Source organism: Poecilia reticulata, chromosome 21 (assembly GCF_904066995.2).
Source record: "Poecilia reticulata chromosome 21, P_reticulata-male-v2, whole genome shotgun sequence".
NCBI classification, from domain to species: domain Eukaryota; kingdom Metazoa; phylum Chordata; class Actinopteri; order Cyprinodontiformes; family Poeciliidae; genus Poecilia; species Poecilia reticulata.
In genome coordinates, this window is record NC_088850.1 from 23,866,480 (window position 1) to 23,890,273 (window position 23,794).

Below are 23,794 nucleotides of genomic sequence, written 5' to 3' on the forward strand. Positions count from 1 at the left end.
CCACTGTGCAGCCCCTCTTTTCAATCAAGCAGCATAAATGTAGTTCCGATTTAGCTGAAATACGTAGTTCATCCATGTGTACATTTAATTTCATATCCTCCAAATCAGCATAGCCATGCAAAGAGTGGCAAGGGGTCAGTGGTGTATGACTCCTGAGCTGTGTGATGATGCAGCAGTATATGATTGTAATGCCCCTAGCATCGTTATATGACAAGTTCAATTTACTGCAAATGCTGGTGTGTGAGCACACAAGCAGAAAAATTTAATTTCCCTTAATTTATTATGACATAAGTCATCGGTCAGGCTTCCTTTTATAGCTTTATAGGGTAATCCAGACAGAAGTTTGTAGCTTGGTTGTAATAGTACTATATGAAAAAATTACAGTGTGTTGCTCGCAACTAACAATGATTACACTATTTTGTAATATGTGGTCTTTTTTGGCAAATCTTTTATGTTAATAATGTTAATAAACTGTGTAAAAGGGCAGCTGAATGTTACTTTCAGCCAAAAGTCATTCAATGTCCTCTGAGATGGAGGGAACCATTGCATTTGGTCAACAACTTTAGAAAATCCTATTTTTAATTAAACTGTGTTAATTTTTCTTAGGAGCCAAAAAATATACCTAGCATTTATATGGGTCACTTGTGAAGCTAAACCTACTCTTTGCATCATGAGGTAGGAAGGGAACACGTAAGAATAATTCTGCTGAACACAAGCAGGACAGTTTGATAAACAAAACAAATCTCCCAAACATTTTACATCAGACATATGAATTGCTTTATATTGTCTCACAGAAACCTGACTTCAGCAGGATAATGATATTGTTACAAATGAGTCAGCTCCTAATTATTCTAATTTTCATGTTGGTCCAAATGCTGGGTGGGGAAGAGTAGTAAACATACTTCATCTTCCAGTCAGCTTAATGAATTAATAGTGACACTTCTTTTCAGTATCTCACTTAGCTTTCCTCGTCCAATTTGCAAAGTATTAAAACAACATCTGTTTGTTGTTTGCACTCTCAACCAGGAACTTACACTCAGTTTTTATATCTGTTCTCAGATTTTTCATCTGATTTAGTGTTAGAGTGACGAGGTCATTAAAGTGGGGTATTTTCTTGATTCTGAAAGTAATGGCCCAAATGTAACCTTGAACATTCTGTTGGTTTTGCTCCAAATATCATCTGACCTACACACTCATGACATCAATCTCAGGACATCATGTTGACATGTGGCATCGAGTCTGGACAAATAACTGTACTTCCCCATAACTCCCTATATCCTATTAAATATTTGCAGAAGGAGCTGAAACATTCTGTCCACAGATGGCACCATTCAAACTGGAGACAAGTGGAACAGTTTGTAGATGAGTGAACCAGCATACCTGTGGACAGGTGCTCAAGTCTCATGGGCAGTGTAGCGGATAATTATTATGAGGTAATATCTGTTAGTTATACTGCTATATGTTTATTCTAATTTCTTGTATATTCCCACTAGATAAAGCTATTTGGGTTACATGTACAAGGTTGGGAGTTGTTTTCCTACAGCTGCACTCAGTTTGCCACATTGTCATAATGGGGTAATCGTGTGTAGAATATTAGAGTGAGATTAGTTAAATACTACTTGGTTTCCAACTACTTGGTTGGAAAAGTGAAACACACTCCAGCTCAATAGGTGGCGGTAATGCATCGTTTAGTTGGTTTGGCAGTTCCAAAATAATAGAGAATAAGGATTCACAATAACTTCCTGTTTACGTTCGACAAAATGACGTCACGCTAAAAATGTTACACGGAGTGTTTCGATATTGAAACATCATTTAACTTAAGAGACAGATTCTTCTGATTTTGATACGAAACTGTATGCAAACGTCCCCTAAGCTGCTGCATCCGGAGCCCGTACGCTGAGGAAAACCTCCCGCTGTCGGCGCATCTCAGCCAGAACGCAAGCTAGCCGGGTTTTTCATTCCAGGTAGCCTAGGAAGTTAGTGTTGGAACGAGTTGACCGCGGACTCTAACGAACTTCCAGATTAAGCAGAATACGTCGTGTCTGCCACCATGGAAAATAAATATAATCTTAAAAGTCCAGGTAAGCTCTCTGTCAAAGTCGTTCACCTCTTCCTTGTCCGTTTGCTAAAAACATGACAAAACCAACCAACTTTTAACACTTTACTCTCATAATAACCATATAACAGCTGTGTATCGTCCCCGGTTAACTTAAATGTCAACTGAAACTGCCACACTGACACGTACAGCTACGTTTGACTTTATATTTGGGGAAATTTCTAGTTGTATGGACGGTATGGAAATGCTTTCATTTTCTTCATATTAGCAGTCAGAATAACCCAACACATTATCATTGGTTCAGGCAGATGAAAGTGATACACTAAGCGTTACGTTTGCATTCATACACATTTTATTTAAACCCGGGTTTTTAGTTTAGCTGTGTTTGTTTGGAGGTTGTGAGCATGGCATATGTTTAGATTTTGTTCTGCACGTTCAGTAGCAGCTGTTAACCTCGACTTTTTACCACATGGGCCAAATTCATCATGTGGAAAGTGCTAGAGGGTCACAAAAATATTTTCTTTTTATTTAAAAGCAAAAAACAAATGTCAATTTTTTTTTCTGCCACCTATATAGAAAAATTGTGGTTAGTTGAGACAACATTAAAATAGTTTATAGTGAGCCCAGGTAGCTGAAAGGTTGTTGGGTGGCTAACTCGACGTTTTGATTGAACTTTAAAGGCACCTGAATTCCTTTAGGTTCCACTGAGTTTGTGATTTACTGAAGTCCAGGCCCGTGCAGAGGCCACTAAAGGGGCAGGTGCTCAAAAAAAAAAGGGCACATCTAACCGCATTCTAGGACAGAATATTAACAAAGCCACTCAGCTTTCAGAGTTTAATAAACAATGATAAATTACAAAATTGTGAGATATACAATCAAAGCTAAGGGAAATATCTATACAGAGCATACAACTATGCGTATGTAAGATTTTATTAGTAATTTCTTTCTGCAGGTCTATTTTGTTATAGGAAAGTATTGCAATATTCAAACCAGCAATTTAGCAAGATATGTAAATCAGAGCAAGACCACCAGACATATTTTGTCTTTACAGAATTACACTATTAAAAATATAAACAGGGGCACAATGCCACCTTTTAGTGACTGTAATCTATAAAAGAGCTGCCTGTTTGCTGCAGTGGAGATGAAGATGGTCCATTCAGGAAAGCAGAGCTGCATCAAACTTTAACTGGAACTGCAGAAAAAAATAAAAATAAAAGCAAATATTGAATTGTTAATGCATGTCACCATGAGAAAAGCCTACTGAGTTTTGCTTAAAAAAAACTTTTTAAAAACATTTAAATCACACATTTGTGTCTCATTTTTTCAAAACAAACTTATTTGCGCTTGTCAGAAATCTTTTCTTGATATTCTAAGTTTTTGTTTGACTCAAAAGTTTTGCTTGTGATTCTCAAAAGACGTCGTGGGCAAAAGATTTCTGATGTGTACAAATAAAAGTTTATGTTTGGCAAATAACTTTTTAAGTTCACAAGACAAAAATTAGTTATTTAATTAAAAAAAGTTTTTAAACAAAACAATTTTTTTTTTTAAAGAAATCATTACAATTCCAAAAGTTTTGATTACAATTTTATTTTACTTAACTGAAGTTAGTTTTTTCTTTTTCACTGAATTATTGGGAAACAAATTTAACTTTATACTCTGTGAACCAGACCCTAAACTTACTTAAAGTCTGGATTGAGTTTTTTTCCCCTTCATTAATGACACTTTTATTACATACATTATATCTATCATGGTAATTCAGGGTGAGTTATTTTTAATTCTAAATGAATATCCTTGTTGGACTTTTATTTAAGTGTTATTTTCCTTCAAGATACATTTACATAACGCCAGAATAAATGAAATGTACATTAAGCAGCAAAGGAAATTAGAAGGGGCTGCACAGTGGCGCAGTTGGTAGAGCTGTTGCCTTGCAGCAAGAAGGTTCTGGGTTCGATTCCCAGCCTGGGGTCTTTCTGCATGGAGTTTGCATGTTCTCCCTGTGCATGCGTGGGTTTTCTCCGGGTACTCCGGTTTCCTCCCACAGTCCAAAAACATGACTGTCAGGTTAATTGGCCTCTCCAAATTGTCCCTAGGTGTGAGTGTGCATGGTTGTGTGTCCTGTGTGTCTCTGTGTTGCCCTGCGACAGACTGGCGACCTGTCCAGGGTGACCCCGCCTCTCGCCCGAAACGTTGGCTGGAGATGGGCACCAGCACCCCTCCCGACCCCACTGAGGGAAAAAGGGTGCAAGAAAATGGATGGATGGATGGAGGAAATTAGAAGATCGGACATATATCCATTATGGAGATAATCGGTTTTGGACGGGCGATGTGCCCTTATTGCATAAGCGATACTGAAGAATTACTGCTATCATTAACAATACAGGGGAGAAGCTTTTTAGTTATCTAGCTTTGCTAGCAATGTCGTTAGCTAGCAGCTAGCTAATAGCACATCAACAACAGCCTAATGTCTATATGATAGAAATACTGAATCGATAGATAAGAACAGTTTTTCCTCACCTGGCTGTCTCCTCCCGCTCAGTAGTTCTTCAGAGAAAGGCAGAAGCAGAGGCCTATCAGTGTCTGTTGTCAGTGGCGCAAAAAGTGGGTATGCAGGGTATGCAACGTATAGGGGCGCAGCACCAGAGGGGGCGCAAAAAACCCAGTCTGGAGGGGGCTTTACGCTCCTTCACCTCGCGCACAAAACGAGGCAACTGTAGCGAGTTTTACCCTACACGTATCGTCGCCTAGGGGGGGCGGGGGAGTGTCGCTCCTTCACCCTGACGTTCCTTCCCGTGGGGGGGACGATGGGGGGCGCCGATTTATGTTTTCGCATCCAACTAAATAATGTGTAGTTGCGCCACTATCTGTTGTATTTCATTACCTCTCTGCTTAAACCGCGACTCCGAGCTGAAGCAGAAACGATACTTCAACGTTTTCCGTCATCTGACAAGCAGCAAGTCTACTCCACTTTATTCACCAAAAACATTTTTTTAATTAACCAAAAACTTTTCTGTAATCTGGAACGTTCGCTACGTTGAGCTCCAGTTAGCCGCCTTATCTCACTGCGCGAGAGGCAACTGCATCATGCGTCACGGGCAAAAGGTCAAAGGTAACAAGGTGACCGGAAGGCTTATTATGTTGTACAAAAAAAATAAATAAGAATAAGAAGAATTTTAGTACATGTTATGTGTCAGAAGAGGGCTTAGAAAATAATAATACAAAAAATAAAATAAATAAATAAAAATTTACCAAAAGGGCACTTTGGGGGCAAGGAGCAAAAAGGGCAGGTGCTCAAACCCCCCCCAGTCACCCCCTCTGCACGTGCCTGCTTAAGTTCATCCATCCATCCATCCATCCATCCATCCATCCATTTTCTTTACACCCTTGTCCCTTAGTGTGGTCGGGAGGGTTGCTGGTGCCTCTCCAGCTCACGTTCCGGGCGAGAGGCGGGGTCACCCTGGACAGGTCGCCAGTCTGTCGCAGATTACTTAAATCTACTTTTTAAATATTTCATAGACTTGGTGGTAAAAATACATGATGTTTTTGTAATTTTAATCTGTGAAATAAATCAGTATTTCTTGTCGAACAAGGAACCAGGCTAGATGCTTTTGGTAGAACTGAAGAGTTGTAAATGATTAGTTCAGTTTATTAACTTGTGACATGTGGTGTGGAATTAGTACTGGGATGACAAAGTAACAGTTTGTAGCTAATAATGTTTTACAGTCATTTGTACATAAAATTGACCTGCTCTTTTTGTAGTTCTAATTTCTGGGTTGAAATGTTACCATTTGTCCTTTTAATATCTACTCTGTTGCTCCTTTAACCTTTATATTAACATTTGGTTACATGATGAATACATAGATGACAAAGAAAAAAACACGTATCCTCTTCAGTGTTTCATAAAGAAAAATCAAACACTGGTTGAATCAGAAGTCTAATTTTTTGTTCTGGAAATTGTTGCATCTCAGATTTTTGTGTTTCAAATTTTTTGAGTCAAAAGCTGAGTTGTTCATCTCAATATTCTTTATTTCCCGTTGAGATACAGTGTTAGTTTAAAACATTACATTAACTTCAACTGCTGCTGTTGTCAGACATTGTCAGTTGTTTCAGAATGGAACTGAAACTGAGAGTGAAACGCTGAACGTTCTGAACCACTGAGTTTTTGCTGCACATCAGCAAGAACACTGTAGCATCTGTATGTCACCAGCTCAGATTCACAAGAGACCTGTGAAGCTTATTTCCTTAAGAAGACAAAATAAACTTGGACAAAGTCAATATGTAAGGGTGAGGTCTTATGTAAAATGTACTTTTTTGAGCTTTGCATCATGTTATGTTACTCCCTGATTTGAGTAAGACTGACTTAAGTCTTTCAAGTTAAACCAACTTAATACATTAAGTTGGTTAAACTTAATTGAATTACTTGTTACCAGTTGCAGTAATTCAATTAAGTTGGTTCAACTGTTTTCTTTTTTCAGTGTACCTGGAGTGTTGCTTTCACTTTTTAATTTATTGTATTATTTATTTATTTCATGCATGTTTGAGAAATCCTTTAATCTCCCAGGGCAACCAGTCAGAGTGCCTAAATGCTTGCTCTCACAAAGAATAGCATATTTCCACGCAGCTCCTCCTTGGAGCTGCACTCTTCTGCCTCACAGAGCAGAGAAACTATTTAAACCTGCTTATGTTCCATCTACATTTGAAAACAGTTGGTTCTTTATCAGTTTTATCCTGTGTTAAGAGAAAGGTGGCTCTGGAGTTGTAGCGATTTGTATTTGGAGGAAAATTCCTAATCGGACGATTCCCAAGTGTTTGTATTTGGAAAAACGTGTATTTAGATGCGTTTATATTTTGGAGTATCACTTAAATGCATAGACTTTACAGTTAGAAGAATAGATTAAAAATAGTTTTAATTCTTCTAGAAATAATTTTGAAAATCTTAACTGAACTACATAGAAATTTAGTATGACATATGGCGTCAGACAGTGCCAAAAAAAAAAAAAAATCGAATTATAAAAATGTACCTGAAATGACTAAGCACCCAGCTGATGGGGTATTCTACATATAGATCAGATCAGATTAACTTTATTATCCCCCAAGGGGCAATTTGCGTTGTGGACAGCATAGTTTGGATTTTCATAAAAATAAAAAATAAAAAATCAAGTCACGTTTTCTCTGTATTACTCATTAATTTATAAATGTCACAATTTCAAACTAAATATTAAGTTGGCTGCTAATATTTATTTTGGTAGCTAAATATTTAGTTAGCAATAACTATTTAGTTAGCAAATAAATACATATTAAATATATACATATATATACATAACATAAAGAAAAAAACAATATAAAAATACACCACAACATCCATACAACACACGCAGCAGTTTTATACCACCACAGTTTATTTGGAATTATCTCAAATTATTAATGAGACTGAAAAATCATTGTTTCTGTTTGTTGTCATGCCCACCAGTTTTTACTGTAATCAGGCACATTTCATCTCTGCTGTGACAGCAGAGGCATGCAAGCAATTAGGAAAGATTACACTTTTGAGGAGTTTGGCTCCCTCCCTCCCTCCGGCCTTCCACGTCTCTGGTTTGGGTCTGTTGTTACGCAACAGAATCTCCTATTTTCCCTCTGGACCTTCTGTGACTCATTCCCAGTGGCAGACACTCAAAATGTGTGTTACATAAAATGATTTGACATGCAGGGATTATCAACCCATCGCCTTGGGCCAGTGGCCTGACCTCTCCAACTCAGCTGAGATCATAGGCACATTTGTGGGAAAGGCCTTTCCTTGTCCACTCGGCTTACCATTAAATGAAGGATTGGGTGGGATATGAAACTAAGCAGGGAAAACCACGTGCTCTAACTCACAGAAGACTGAGGTATTGGTTGTTCAAAAAAAACAAATCATTGACTATTTTCTGTTCCTTGACCTTTTCTTTGTGGTCTATATAGAAAGCAAGATGGGATTTAGATTTAAAAAGATCATTCAATACTAGTATTTCAAATAAGAAACATTTGAATGATAAAATGAAACTTCTTTAAAAATGCTACAAAAACACCCAAATGAAAACATTTTATTTTCCCCTTAACAGCAGTTCAACTATTCTCCATGTGAAATGATAAATAATAGAAGATACTTCATATCACCTCCCAAGATTTCCTGTTCTTCTCATTTTATTATAATTGCAGTGAAAAATGCTCCTTTCACTCTCTGTCTTTGATTAATATTTATGTGTGAGACTTGCACTGCTATTGGGCGCCGCAGCCAGAGGAGGTTGAGACCTCCAACCAGCCATCCTACATCACTGGAGATGTGAGATCTCTTCCCAACAAACAGAACCAGCTGGGTGTCCTGAACCTCCACCACCACCATGGCTAAGCTACTGGTTGGCTACTGACATACTTGAGTTAACTGGAGATTCACTTGTATTTTAAGGTCCCAACTGGAACAATCTGCTTTCTTGTTTGTCATGATGGGAAAGTCAAAAGAAACCAGCCAAAATATCAGGAAGAGAATTGTGGAGCTGCACAAGTCTGGTTCATCCTTGGAAAACAATTTCCAGATGCTTGAACGTTCCGCGTTCATCTTTCAAGCACTTGTATGTAAGCATAGACATGGAAATGTACAACCATCATCCCACTCAGGAAGACTGCTTCTGTGAACAAGTTTTGATCTGAAATGTACAAATCGATGAAGATGCTGCTGAAGCAGTTTTGTTATTGTTTGTAATTGAAATCATAAGTAATCCTGAAGCACTTCAGTTTCTGAATATAGAGAACACTGAGGGGGGTGGAGTAGTGCAGATTCCTCATTCTGCTGTGCAGGATAAGTGTGGTGAATTCAGAGTGGCTGGCCTTCAGAAAAATCAGATGACCATATTCTGTAAAAATGTTGTGCTATGAGGCAATAAATGCTCCACTGCTTTACTTCTCCCCTACAGCTTCCAGCTCCTCTCACTTCATCTTACCATCATCACTCTTATTGCCCCCCCATCCACTTTTCTAGCTCTCCCTTATCTTCATCTGTATCTTCAGTTTTACAGATTTTAGAATTCATTTTAACATCCCAGCAGTCTTTTATTGATTCGATCCCAAATAAAATTGGACTGCCTGAGCAGCCTCCAAATTTGACTTTACCTTTTTCTAATTCCATACTAACTTTCACTCCCATCCTGTGTTCTCCACTCTGGGCTGGTCCGTCATGCCGTTTGCCATATCTGCCTATATATTGACCCAGATGCCTGGCAGACTGACTTCCCTCTGAACTTGATGTATACGCTATGAATTTTTCACATGAGCTAGAAAAATGACATTGGCACCTGTTGTTACTCATGTCATTGTTCTAAGAACCATGTGATTCATTTCTCCAGGCACTTTTTTCCAGAGCTCTTTCACTTCTCTGCTCAGACATAATGTGCTGTTGCCTTACAGCCAGTAGTACAGTAGAAGCTGACTTTATGTCCTTCATTGAGGCAGGAAGTAACCCCACCCTTTCAGATAGCCATAATCCTAAACGTCCTCTGCAGGACTTGTGTAACCTTCCTAGGATGCTGATGTTTGCTGTAGTGAGACTGAAGCAGCAGAGGTATGTGTTTCAGACCAAGTGCTAATCATTAGCTGATACCTTGAATTCAGAGTTGGGATTCTATGGAAATTCAATTTGCAAATCTTTATGGTTATTGGACGGGCTTTTACCCACGGAGCACGGCCGGGTTCAGCCCGAAGAGGAGACGTGGGTCCCCCTTCCAATGGGCTCACCACCTGTCGGAGGGGACTATGGGGTTGGGTGCGTTGTGTTACGGGCGGCGGCCGAGGGAGGGGACCCTGGCGGTCTGATCCTCGGCTGCAGAAGCTGGCTCTTGGGAAGTGGAACGTCACCTCTCTGGTGGGGAATGAACTGGAGCTAGTGTGCGAGGCTGAGAGGTTCTGGCTAGAAATAGTCGGCCTCACCCGCTCTGGTTCTGGAACCAGTCTCCTTGAGAGGGGCTGGACGTACTTCCACTCTGGAGTTGCCCACGGTGAGAGGCGCCGGGCAGGAGTGGGCATACATGTTGCCCCGCATCTTGGCGCCTGTACGTTGGGGTTTACCCCGGTGAACGAGAGGGTAGTCTCCCTCCACCTACGGGTGGGGGGACGGGTTCTGACTGTTGTCTGTACTTACGGGCCGAACAACAGTTCAGATTACCCACCCTTTTTGGGGTCCTTAGAGGGGGTACTGGAGAGTGCCCCTCCTGGGGACTCCCTTGTTCTACTGGGGGACTTCAACGCTCACGTGGGCATTGACAGTGAGACCTGGAGGGTCGTGGTTGGGAGGAACGGCCCCCCCGATCTGAACTCGAGTGGTGTTATGTTGTTGGACTTCTGTGCTCATCACGGATTGTCCATCACGAACACCATGTTCAGACATAAGGGTGTCCATATGTGCACTTGGCACCAGGACTCCCTAGGCCGCAGTTCGATGATCAATTTTGTCATCGTTTCATCGGATCTGCGGCCGTATGTCTTGGACACTCGGGTGAAGAGAGGTGCGGAGCTGTCCACTGACCACTACCTGGTGGTGAGTTGGCTCCGGTGGTGGGGGAGGAAGCCGGTCAGACCTGGCAGGCCCAAACGTGTAGTGAGGGTCTGCTGGGAATGTCTGGCCGAGTCCCCTGTGAGACGGAGCTTTAACTCCCATCTCCGGCAGAACTTCGAACACGTTCCGGGGGATGTGGAGGACATTGAGTCTGAGTGGACTATGTTTCGTGCCTCCATTGCCGAGGCGGCTTATCGGAGCTCCAGCCGCAAGGTTGTTGGTGCCTGTCGCGGCTGATGGGTATCGGCGGGCGAAGCGGCATGCGGCTCGGGTGGTCGCTGAGGCAAAAACTCGGGCGTGGGAGGAGTTTGGAGAGGCCATGGAGAAAGACTTCCGTACGGCTTCGAGGCGATTCTGGTCCAACATCCGGCGTCTCAGGAGGGGGAAGCAGTGCAGCACCAACACTGTTTATAGTGGGGATGGTGTGCTGCTGACTTCAACTCGGAACGTTGTGGGCCGGTGGGCGGATTACTTCGAAGACCTCCTCAATCCCACCAACATGCCTTCTGTTGAGGAAGCTGAGCATGGGGACTCTGGGTTGGGCTCTCCAGTCTCTGGGGACGAGGTTGCCGAGGTGGTCAAAAAGCTCCTTGGTGGCAGGGCCCCGGGGGTGGATGAGATCCGCCTGGAGTTCCTTAAGGCTCTGGATGTTGTAGGGTTGTGTTGGCTCACGCGACTCTGCAATATTGCATGGACATCGGGGGCAGTTCCCCTGGATTGGCAGACTGGGGTGGTGGTCCCTCTGTTTAAAAAGGGGGACAGGAGGATGTGCTCCAATTACAGGGGGTTCACACTCTTAAGCCTCCCTGGTAAGGTCTATTCAGGGGTCCTGGAGAGGAGGGTCCGTTGGATAGTCGAACCTCGGATTCAGGAAGAGCAGTGTGGTTTTCGTCCTGGTCGTGGAACACTGGACCAGCTCTACACCCTCAGCAGGGTCCTGGAGGGTGCATGGGAGTTCGCCCAACCAGTCTACATGTGTTTTGTGGACTTGGAGAAGGCGTTCGACCGTGTCCCTCGGGGGACTCTGTTGGGGGTTCTCCGGGAGTATGGGGTACCGGGCCCTTTGATACGGGCTGTCAGGTCCCTGTATGACCAGTGTCAGAGTCTGGTCCGCATTGCCGGCAGTAAGTCGGGCTCGTTTCCGGTGAGAGTTGGACTCCACCAAGGCTGCCCTTTGTCACCGATTCTGTTCATTACCTTCATGGACAGAATTTCTAGGCGCAGCCGAGGTGTTGAGGGGATCCGATTTGGTGGCCTTAGGATCGCATCTCTCCTTTTTGCGGAAGATGTGGTCCTGTTGGCTTCATCAGATCGTGATCTGCAGCTCTCACTGGAGCGATTCGCGGCCGAGTGTGAAGCGGCCGGGATGAGGCTCAGTGCCTCCAAATCCGAGGCCATGGTCTTGAGCTGGAAAAGGGTAGAGTGCCTTCTCCGGGTCAGGGGGGTCGTCCGGCCTCAAGTGGTGGAGTTTAAGTATCTGGGGATCTTGTTCACGAATGAGGGAAGAAGGGAGCGGGAGATCGACAGGCGGATTGGGGCAGCGTCTGCCGTGAAACGGGCGCTGTACCGGTCCGTTGTGGTGAAGAGAGAGCTGAGTCAAAAAGCGAAGCTCTCGATTTACCGGTCGATCTTTTTTCCCACCCTCATCTATGGTCATGACCGAAAGAACGAGATCACGGATACAAGCGGCTGAAATGGGTTTCCTCCGCAGGGTGGCTGGGTTCTCCCTTAGAGATAGGGTGAGAAGCTCGGTCATCCAGGAGGGACTCAGAGTAGAGCCGCTGCTCCTCCACGTCGAGAGGAGCCAGTTGATGTGGCTCAGGCATCTGGTCAGGATGCCTCCTGGACGCCTCCTTGGTGAGGTTTTCCGGGCACGTCCCACCGGGTGGAGGCCTCGGGGAAGACCCAGGACACGCTGGAGGGACTATGTCTCTCGGCTGGCCTGAGAACGCCTTGGGATTCCCCTGGAGGAGCTGGAAGAAGTGGCTGGGGAGAGGGAAGTCTGGGCCTCCCTTCTGAAGCTGCTGCCCCCGCGACCCGACCCCGGATAAGCAGAAGAAAATGGATGGATGGATATGGTTATTGACTAAAATTCAAGTTAAAGCTTAGTTTGTCTTACTTATATGAAGGCTTTACCTCTGACTGTGTACTTTGCTTTAATAATACTGCAGTAAAAGTATATTTACAATGGTGTCATGCATACCAAAAGGGAATATTACTCAATTCAGTCTTCACGTATATAAACAGCAAAGTTTAACAGACCTCAAGTGTGCTTTTGATGAAAAGTCACAGGATAGACATGGTCCTAGTTACTATTAAAGAAAATAAAAATATATTGTACTATAAGAAAAATACTGAATATCTTAAATTTTTCATTCTAGGACACCTTTAATTTTTCTGTGTGAAATAATGAAATGTCTCCATGTGTAACCATCTGATCCAGATTCATATCATTCTATCAATGATATGACACAGTCCATCCACGTCCCAGACGTTTCCCACATTTTCTCAGTATAAATGCTGATAAGAGCTTTAAGCTGGTAATTTGTACCGAAGGTAATTTTTCATTGGAATATACTTGGGTGTCGGCTTTTCTGATTATCAGCTGAAATAACTACAACAGTTTGAAGAAGTGCTGGTTTCCTTCTGGAAGTGCAGGAGATCAGTAGTAGCTGAGAGGAACGGGAGCTGATAACATCTACTTTGTCGCTAACTCTTCCTTTCACTGTCCCTGTCGTAGCGGTGAAGAGGCTAATGAAGGAAGCTGCAGAACTGAGGGATCCGACGGAGCACTACCACGCACAGCCACTGGACGTACGTTGAAAACAAGTCTCACCCAGATGATCAGCAGACCTTTTAAAACTCTACAGGCTGACAGGGTGGATCTTTACTGAGCTCATTGTACCTGTAGAATCAAGCCAGGGTTAGGCATTATATTAGTGGGAGTCATGGAATAATGAAATGGTAAACAGTTGAGTGTAAATTGGTGTAAGTTCAAGACAAGAATTGTAAAGTAATAATGTAAAAGGAGGAGAGAAGATCAAAAAGCAGTATTTGTTGTTCAAGACATAGTGAACGTTTTAAAACTCGTGACCTTAAAACTGGTGAATCAACAGTTGTAAGTAATAAACCAATTAATCATAGTTAGATATTAGAACTAGCATCAGTCTAATTAAATTATGATTCTCTTAATAGTCTCAAATCTATCACAATTTAATCTAGAGTACAATTCTGAAGGGTAAATTTACATGACTTATTGACCTCTTATTATTGCACTTTTAAGTTTGATCATTTCAATAAAGACAGAAGACACAATCAAAGAAACAGGAAGTGAAACTACTAAAAGGAAAATCCCGAAAAGAATTTAGAACAAATGTTGCCCATATCATCATTTGATCAAAGATTCAGTCAGATTCTCACCACTTCAATAACATCAGCTTTTTACCTCAGGAGGGTTTTTTTCTCGTCGTTACTTAATACAACAGACCGCTGTTACGTTGCTGTCAGCTCCAGTCAGTGCATGTTCCTGTATGTATTCACACATTCTAGTCTGCACTAATTGTGACATTTTTTTGTGGCTCCAGGACAACCTCTTTGAATGGCACTTTTCTGTACGCGGGCCTCCAGATTCTGATTTTGATGGTGGGGTGTACCATGGCAGGATTGTGCTTCCCCCGGAATACCCCATGAAGCCTCCCAGCATCATCCTGCTAACAGTAAGATGGAGAAAAGGTCCATGTTTTAGTCCCTTCTCCTGAAGCAGAACAGGAACACATCAGATTAGACTCCAATCTTAGCCTTAGTGGCATTTTATTGAACCTGGGGCCGTGGAAGGTGTCATGTTCAAAATCAAGTCCTGATTGTTTATTCACTGCAGGGCCTGCACGGTTTCTGAGAATGAGATTGATTTACATTAACACACCTGCTATAATAACCATGTAAATATAATTATTCCCAAGGATTTTGAATGTCTATTTCTTATGCAGTTTTTCTCTCCGTCATATTTTATGTATTTTATTTTTTTTGCATGTCAGAAAACATTTAAATGTTTTGTTTTGTTCTCAAAAGCTGTTTTGTTTTCAGGTTTTCCAGCCTCAGCCTGTCTGTAAAAACTTCGGATCATTTGTTGTCTGTGTCATATCCAGTCAATTGTCTTTTTCTCCCTCACAGCCAAATGGGAGATTTGAAGTTGGGAAGAAGATTTGTCTGAGCATCTCAGGTCATCACCCAGAGACTTGGCAGCCTTCTTGGAGCAGTAAGTATTAACCAATTACTACTGTTCCAATCCACTGTTTTCCCTTTCCATACCAATACAGATACCTGAGGTTTCAATATCAGGAGTGATACAGATGTTAATATTGGATAGGTGCATCTCTAGATTGTTTTCCACATTCTCAGTAAAACATGTTCCAGTTTCTGTTTCTTATTTCTTCTGCCCCAACAACTGTAGACTTGAATTTGACATGACTCTTTAAATTCAATTGATCACAGATATTTTCAGCAACAGCGCCATTTTAAAAATGTACTAATAATTGCCAAGATTGAAGAAGGCCATCACCTGAAAGACTGAGAGATGTCCTTGACATTTGGCATAAATCATCTTTACAACATACTTCAACTAAAAACCAAACAATAAATAATAATAATTAGTAAAGACAAAAAGGCTAAACAACCTGATTAAGAAGGGTGGTTATGTTCTGGAGAATACTCTGGAACATCTGAAGGTCTTGGTACAAAGAAGGATTCTTCATAAAATCAAGAAAATGTGAATCTGTAAAATATGTCTGACTACAGGTCCATTCTGCATGTTCACATAGACAAAGTTTCAGATCTACTGTGTAAGAAGGTTGTTAAACACGTGTAAACAGTGATAGTGTAAACCTACCTATTTTATTACATTGCTAAATTGCCTTCACTTGTGATTCTTCGTTTCTTTTTTCATATTTTTATTTGTTCTGTTTTTGTCTTGCAGTTCGAACGGCTCTAATAGCTATAATTGGATTCATGCCAACTAAAGGTGAAGGTGCAATAGGATCTCTGGATTACACCCCAGAAGAGAGAAAGACCCTCGCTAAAAAGTAAGATCTCCTTTTTTAGAATCGTTTCACTCATTTCCTATGTTGTATTGCAGCTTGTGTTTGCTGTGCTATGGGTTAGGAGTGATAGTTGAGTGTTAAAGATCTTTCTACTGCTATTTTTCTCACCACAACACAAAGATGAGATGTGCTTTCAGTGCTGATTCAGGTTTTGACTTGGAGGTGCTCCACAAATCCACGTTATACAGATGTTCATGCTGTGAACATAAAGGAACTGTCACCAGTTATCCTCAAAAGAAGATCATTAACTGAGAATGAGGGCCTGAGTTGGGGTGAATTGACCCAGTGTCCCATGAACTAGAAAGCTGTTCTGATCTCTGAGCCACCCTGGATAACAGCAACATTAGCATTCACTTTATTCTTCAGTTTTGTTTTGGGTTTTTTTGCCATTTTTTTTCTAGGAAACAAACCCATTGAGATTATGAATCTATTTCCCAAGGGTGTCCTGGTCAAAATTGAAGCAGAGCACTATACAAGATGCAAACAAGCCATTACTTTTGCAAGAGGAATCTGCAGCAGAACCTGGCGCTGTGGGAACAGCCATCTGCTTTACTGACAGGAACAGCGATCCAGGACTACTTTCACTGTTAAAGAAAGTTGAGAGTTAAAGGCGCAAGTAGCTCCTTTAGTTTCTTTATTTAGGAGAGAAATGCTGTGTTTAATATAACAAGATTTTATAAACTGTTTATATGTAAAAAATGTGTTTAATTTATATGTATTACTATAATAAAAGTACCATCAGCTGTTTTTATAACTTATCACCTTTCTTGTAAAAAGTGTGTTTGACAAGCAAACATGGTGTAGTCATGGTGTAGTCAGGTTGCTTGCTTTTGCAAGTCCTCATAGTCATAATCACCAATACATCTGGTGTCATAGTGGTACATGAACTGGCAAATACTGCACAGGCTTCATTCTACACTACATTTGAGGTAGACCAACAGCAAGTTGCTCTTCTATTATCAGATGAGATGAGGGTTGGGACTAGCCTAAGAAAGACTGGGACCAGCCACAAAGTTTCAGAAAGACAACAGAAGAGAAGCTATCTAGCTTTTCAGCTTCTTAAAGTGAAAACAAGAACATTTGGTTTTTCATCAAATTTACATATTTCTGTAAATATGTTGAAAAACCAAATGTTCTTGTTTTCACTTTAAGAAGCTGAAAAGCTAGATAGCTTCTCTTCTGTTGTGATAAGGTTGTTTGCAGTTTATTTGCAAATGTCAGCAGCTAGCTGCAGACTTATACAAGTCATTGTGTGAAAGACTTTGAAACATTCAGAAATATGTTAGCAACTTGCCAATAGGCAACATATTTGATTTCAATGTATGCTTTGTTTAAATAATAGAATTTAAAAATCCAATAGGTGTCTAAAAGCAATGTTTTTAAGGTCCTTAGTGTTTATAAGTCAATTTATCCGTACGTCTTGATGTAAAGATGCCTCATTAATGGTTTGATGCTATCACAGGTGACTTTTTCATTGTATAAAATTGTGAGCTGCAAAACTAAAGATGTCCTTGAGACACAATAAGCTGATCCATGTTGGTTCCCAGGTCCCAGGACTTCTGCTGTGAAGCTTGTGGCTGTTCGATGCGATCTGCCCTCCTGCCTCTGACCTCCAACAGCAACACCAGTGCTGAGGATCGCCAGGCCAAAGAACTAGCACAGCAAATCAAATTCAAGGTACAAACTCCATTTTTGGTGGGAAGTATTCGTCCTTGATGTCATCCAGTATAATTGACTGACCATTAATTATACTGGATCTCTCTCTCTCTCTCTCTCTCTCTCTCTCTCTCTCTCTCTCTCTCTCTCTCTCTCTCTCTCTCTCTCTCTCTCTATATATATATATATATATATATATATATATATATATATATATATATATATATATTCTCAAAGGCAGAAAATGTTTGATTAATGTGACCCTTGATTTAAACTTTAAATAAATAAAATGTCAAATGATCAGAAATGTATTAGTCAGTACTGTTCAGAGAGCTACTTCTAGAATTACAATAAAAAAGAACCTTGTGCACAAGTTATACAAGTTAACCTTGTGATGAACCTATGAAAAGCTGAAATCCCTGAACACTTTATACCCTCTAAAAACACATAATTTATTTTATCACTTCAAATACCAAATACACTTTAATTGTACCTAGCACACTAACTGTTGATAAACAGGCTTGCACTACTGAAGAAGCTAACACCCAGGATCCTTCACATCTCTGCTTTTTGGGCTGCTGCCAATCGGTGCCAAGGAAAGTGAAAGGAGCTACCGGGTTGGCTGCTTTAGATACGTCAGCTGTTACCATGTAAAGTAGCATTTTGCCTAGGTATTCCAGTTTCACAAACTATAAAAAGCATCTGTGAAAACTGAACCGGGAACAGGCAGGGATCCACTGTGATCAAAAGATTACAACTCTGCAGTTGTATCATACATAATATCATATATAATATCATACATAATATCTCCCACTCACCATTTATCTATTAGTGTTTAATTAGCTGGTTGTTTCTTAACACATAGACTGTCTGGAAGGTTCAGGCTGCAAGAAGTTTACATTTTCTTGAAGTTTGATTGACATCTATGAGCCACTAACCAGAGTATGATGTTATAGACGAATGAAGATATCATTCCAGCCTGGACAGCTCAATCTGTTGCATACAAAACTGATTAAAGATATAACTATTTATTTAATTCCTATGTCCTATCATTTAATTAATTACTTTAATTAATACTGCTAGTAATTAATACTGCCTTGAATGTTGCAGTGGAAGGCTTCAGATACGGATTTTTCCTCTGTTGTTCAATTGGATCACTTCACATATGCTAATAAAAAGAAAGTTCTGGTTTATTTGACCTTCAGTTGTTGGACACACTTTTAGTAGGTGAGTAAGGATCTAGGCCAGGGGTGGGCAACTCCAGGTCTGGAGGGCCGGACTCCTGCAACGTTTAGATTTGTCTCTACTTCAACACACCGAGTCAAATAATGAGGTCGTTAGCAGGACTCTGGAGAACCTGCCTGCACTGAGGAGGTGATTCAGCTTTGGATCCAGGTGTGTTCTACCAGGGAGACATCTAATAGTTACAGGACACCGGCCCTCGAGGACCAGGATTGCCCACCTCTGATCTAGGCCAACGAAAATTGTAACTGTGATATCTGTCATGATAAAGATCTACGTCTGAATGATTTGGTCTAATACACCATGCTGATGACTGCAGTTTCCTGTGTGTACATGCAGGCAGAATCCAGTATAATACCACAGGCTTCTACAAGTGGAAGTAAAGCTTCGACTGTCACCCAGGGAGAAACCTCCAGCTCTTTTGAGCAGCAGGCTGAGGAAAGGCCCCAGGCTGAACAGGTAGGTGTCATGTGGGACACACTGAGAACCACATAGCTATGCTCTCTGTCAGGTTTTATTTGGATTTCAGAAATCACTGTGAGGCAAACTTCTTTTTAATCTGTACACACTCTTCCAGTGACACTAGAAATACCTTTAATATCACTTTTCAGGTTGAAATTAGAGTTTTCATAAAAGGACCCAAAATACTCAGAAATATATATATATTTTAACTGCTCATCGAGGCTGGTTTGGGTAAATTTTGAAAATCTACTTACATTTGTTTTTTTAGCTAATAAAAGCAGGTTTTGGACATCTGTCTGTCTTCCCACCATATTTGCTCAGAGACTCAGTCTGGTCTCTGTCTGACCTTTGCTCCTTATGTCCCCCTCTGCTATACAAGTCCAGTATGGGTGGGCTTCATCACAGACCCCATACAGCTCAGGTCATAAAGACACCTGAGCTGATATTTCTGTGATTAGCAGCAGTCAGAACAGCAGATATTATACTGATATACATTTTTTTTTAAATTAAAAAAGAGGAAAAGTTTGATATTTTTTGTTAATTCATTTCACTCAATAGATTCATCTCAGATTAAAATATTTCAAGCTTTTATTTCTTGTCATTTTGATTATTCTGGCTTTCAGAAAACTAAACCCCAGAATTCAGGAATGATGGAAATCAGACAAAAGAGGATACAGATTCTTACATTAACGTTTTTTCTTCATGCCTGCTCCAGCTGCTGAGGTGTTGCCCATAGTTGGTGGTTTTAGTTCTGCAGTCAGACATCAGCTCTCTGTCAGCGTAAGAGCAGACAAGCTGTGTGGCTTTCAGCTTTTATTTCCACAGCTTTTCTTCAGCAGATCTGAAAATATCAGCAAACTGTGTTGCCTAAGAGGATTGATTTTGGTGCCAGATGCTATCCAGGGAACCACTGAGACTGATTCTGAAGGAGCAGAGGAGAGGGTCAACTTAGATTAGTATCCTGTGTTAAAATAAACCAAGCAGAGCTAAAATAGTCCCTACCATCTGTTTCTGAAGATGAAGCTAAAACTCTAAAAAGATGGATCACAGCAAACTGCCTGGTCTGCTGGACTAACCTCCAGCTTCCTCCACCAGTTACTTCCCATAAACAAGTCCATGTTGTCTGTGCAGTGATTTCCTGTTCTTATGCAGCCTGCTGTCTAATCCTGCTAGGTTTAATTAAATTAGATCTAATTTATCCTAAACTTTTTATGTAGTCTCACACACTGTGCTGATTCTCATCTTGAGCTTTTAGTTTTCATTATACTGACCAATGATGTGACCACTGACTACACATTAGTGCTGTGAGAAACCAAACTAGGGTTTGGGCTGCTGCAGTAGCGAGAACACAAACTGTCTCAAGTTCACGTTGCTTTGGTTGAACCAAACATAGAAACCGAGCTCTGAGCTGGAGAACCCGGCACACACCATGAACACATCTAAGGAGGACCAGGAAAGACAAAAGTATCTGATAACATGTGACTTAAGGCTTAGTCTGAAGGATTTAATGTCCCCCTGCAGGCGGAAGCGTCTCCAGCAGCAGATCTAGAGGAGCCCCAGGCCCCTGATGACAGCGGCCCTGTTCGTCGGCTCAGTCCCAGACAGCGCCGGGCCCAGCAGCTCAGCCGACAGGCCCCCAGGGCCGGCAGAGAGCCAGTAGCTAGCAGAGCTCTGTTTGGCCCGGCGCCTCGCCATGACAACCATGCAGCCTCTGCAGTCCTCATCGTGGTTCTCACCCTCGCCTTGGCTGCCCTCATCTTCCGCAGAATCTACTTGGCTAATGAATACAAGTTCAACTATGACCTGTGATGTTTCCCCTTACTGCTGTAGTCCACAGAACTCTGAGCAGAACCGTGGAGAGCGAGCTGAGGCTGTAGCTAACACTGACGTTGGGCCTTTTCCACTAACATGCTTCCTGAACTAGAGCAGGCTGGTGCTAGAGCTGTTTCTAATGTGATTCTATTACAAAGGTTAAAAACTCCTGGTTTTATTCACATCTGCAAAGCAGGCCCAGCCTTATCATGTCTTCCAGGATGTTTCCTCCTTTCTCTGGTGTATCCTGTGTTTCAGCAGAGGAATGGCTTACCCAGACAGTATAATTTGTCTCATTGCCTCTGCACACATGTTTTAATGTCATATATTTGATTTAGAAGTGCTGCTTTACACAACTTGTGACGTTTAGGTGAGGCCCAGCACACAGTTCACTGTGAAATTCCCCTGAATCCAAACTGTCAGCAGATGAGGGTAAAACAACGGCAGCAGAGTAGCAACCATGTCTAGCATGACAGCTGGTTAACTCCTCTTCCTCATGCCTCGACTTCATGTTCCCATTAAAGCTTAGCGGTTTTCATGCATCAACTTAACACAAACACCACAGTAAATCCAAAACTTGAAACATAGTGCTTAAAGCCTTTTTATAATAATAACAATATTTCTAGACGCCTTTCTTCACTTCAGGACGCTGCGTTTTAGTTGGTTGTTGGTCTCTGTGAACCTTCATCAAGCCTCTGATGGAGGAGGGTCTTTTCCATGAAGTTTGTGTGACTGTAGCATCACTTCCTGCTTCCTCATTTAGCCTAAAAACATTAAGCCGAAAAAATACTGGGTTTGAAGCTAGCACTAGCTTTTATTTAGTACTGGAACCAGTTTGCTGGAAAAGCCCTTCGTGCTCTGCCGCCTCAGCAGCCTGCTCCTCTCAGGAGGTCGTATCATTCCTGCTGCTGCAGTCAACGACACCTCCAGGGTGTCTTTTAATCAGTGTGACTTTTACTCTCTGCGGCATTGTGAATTTTTAAGAACGGAAAGCTTTTTTCATTTGTAGAACTCATGCTGCGGCCAACATGTCTCCCTCTCCTCATGTAATTGTTGAATATCCAACGGCTGTACTTATTCTGTCAATTAAAACTGTAACTGATAAGTTAGCAACTTGGGCCAATGTGAGCTCTTTCTCTCAGACTGATGTGATGTGTTTGAAATTCCTGCCGCACAGAAATCTGATTCCATGATGTTGGCCCAAGAGTTTGGAGAAAGTCTTAGTTTTAAAGCAAGATATAAACTATCACACACTTCTCATGTTTTCCTTGATCTTTTGAAAGATGGGAGTCAGCAAATATCAGGAGTATTTTGTAAGCTGCCATTTACCACAGACACAAGGAGTTCTTATTAACTTAGTGCGTGCGTGTGTGCAGGTGTGCTTTAAAATTAAAAGCGTCAGATTTTTAATTCAGTGAAGTTGTTATGCTAAATTGAAGGTTTCTGTTAGATGATAGATATTCACTCTAAGCAGATGTTTTTGAGTTCTCTTTTGTGTACATGCAGCATGATGCACTGTGATCTTCAGGTTTTATAGCAGGACTGTTAGAACTTGTAAGAACCTCAGACTCATAATTGATTTGCCAAAGAATCACCATCAACAAAATTTTCAACGTGTAAATGTTCACAAATGATTTTATGAGTTTATGTTTGCAAGTAAAGATGTAACCCAGTGAAATAAATCTGATGAGGAAAATAACTATTTGCTGAAGAAACTGTAAAGCTCTCAACTCCTCAGCAGGATCAGTCGTGCTTATATGGTAGCAAAATTTTGCTTCGTTATTTAAGTATAGCGACATTTAATATCTAAATGATTAATAGCTGTTGAGTATAGTTTAATAAACAAAGAATGCCCGTCTTTGAAGTATAGGTAAGAACTGGACTGAATACGAGTGAAGGCAGTCAAGTCACAGTTCTTGGAAGCGAATTGTGCTTCCAAGGCTGCGCAGGCTGTGCAGCCTAGAACTGTGGTGTCATTTGTGAACATTCTTTTAAAAGTTCTACGTCTTATTACATTTCTACGTCAAACAGCCACTGTTTTCAGTCCAAGTGGCTAAGCAGCAAAACCGTCTATCCAACAGATGTACGTCTCTCAGCCGTTCAGGAGACTCTTGTGTTTGTGTGAAGTGATAAATGACCTGTATTTGTACAGCAGAAAGAGCTTAACACTACATTCAGTCATTCACCCATTCACACTCACAAATGATGCTGATTCCCACAGCTGCTTCAGAAGCCACATCAGTCTCAGGAGTTGATGAATGTTAGAACCAAAAAGTTGATTTAAGATTGGTAAAGCCAGAGGATGCTGCCTGATCAACATCCTGATCAAGCAGGATACCGACGCTCCTCCCTGCAGACATGGAAAGACTTCACATCTTTCCATGTCTAACTTTGGATAAAACTTTAGTTTTTAATGAAGGATGGGTTCTTCTGCTTTCATTGTGTTTGACTTTTTGAGCTGCTGCTTCTATTAGAGCAGCTGGAGAACCGAGACAGAAAAAGGATTCATTTACTATTTAATTATAAATGTCTTAATTCGAAAATAATAAATGGAGTCAATACACCATTTATTATTGCTTCATTTATCAGTGTGGTGGCACGATGTGAGTGTAATCTCTGCTATAATCTCAACTTTTCTTTGTAGTAGTGATAAATTCATGAGCCAGTTGAAGTGCCATATTAAAAGAAGTTATTAACAGTTTAAATGTATTACTTTTGGAATTACCTTTCTTTGTACCAGCATTCTGCTTTGTTTCACAGAAATTAGGTGATATTTTTCCCTGTCACAATGCAGCGTGGTTGGTTTGTGCTGCTGGTCACCCTGGGATGTTTCTGAGCTTTTCTTCCAAACTTGATCAGCTGCTTAAAGCAGAATCACCTGAACACAACATG

At 41.2% G+C, this 23,794-nt stretch overlaps 1 protein-coding gene and 1 long non-coding RNA gene across 2 annotated transcripts in view; one reads left to right on the top strand and one right to left on the bottom strand.

Annotated features, from left to right (window-relative positions):
• The first annotated feature begins 1,722 nt into the window (after positions 1–1,722).
• ube2j1 (ubiquitin-conjugating enzyme E2, J1) lies at positions 1,723–22,158 on the top strand. The gene is made up of 8 exons (XM_081602285.1): positions 1,723–2,081; positions 13,375–13,448; positions 14,219–14,350; positions 14,805–14,889; positions 15,607–15,712; positions 17,278–17,407; positions 18,968–19,087; positions 20,612–22,158. The coding sequence occupies exons 1-8, from the start codon at positions 2,051–2,053 to the stop codon at positions 20,897–20,899; spliced, it is 966 nt and encodes a 321-aa protein (XP_081458411.1). The 5' UTR covers positions 1,723–2,050; the 3' UTR covers positions 20,900–22,158.
• LOC145549687 (uncharacterized) overlaps positions 3,014–23,794 on the bottom strand; it is a 41,857-nt gene continuing 21,076 nt past the window's right edge. Inside the window, exon 4 of the long non-coding RNA XR_014085533.1 lies at positions 3,014–3,248. This is a non-coding gene — a long non-coding RNA (uncharacterized LOC145549687). The remainder of the gene's footprint in view (positions 3,249–23,794) is intronic.

Excerpts from the sequence above, each read along its gene's own strand:
- ube2j1 (XM_081602285.1), top strand. The coding sequence starts at position 2,051 with ATGGAAAATAAATATAATCTTAAAAGTCCAG. Across the intron at positions 17,408-18,967 it reads CACAGCAAATCAAATTCAAG|GCAGAATCCAGTATAATACC; the intron begins GTACAAACTCCA and ends GTGTACATGCAG. Across the intron at positions 19,088-20,611 it reads AAAGGCCCCAGGCTGAACAG|GCGGAAGCGTCTCCAGCAGC; the intron begins GTAGGTGTCATG and ends GTCCCCCTGCAG.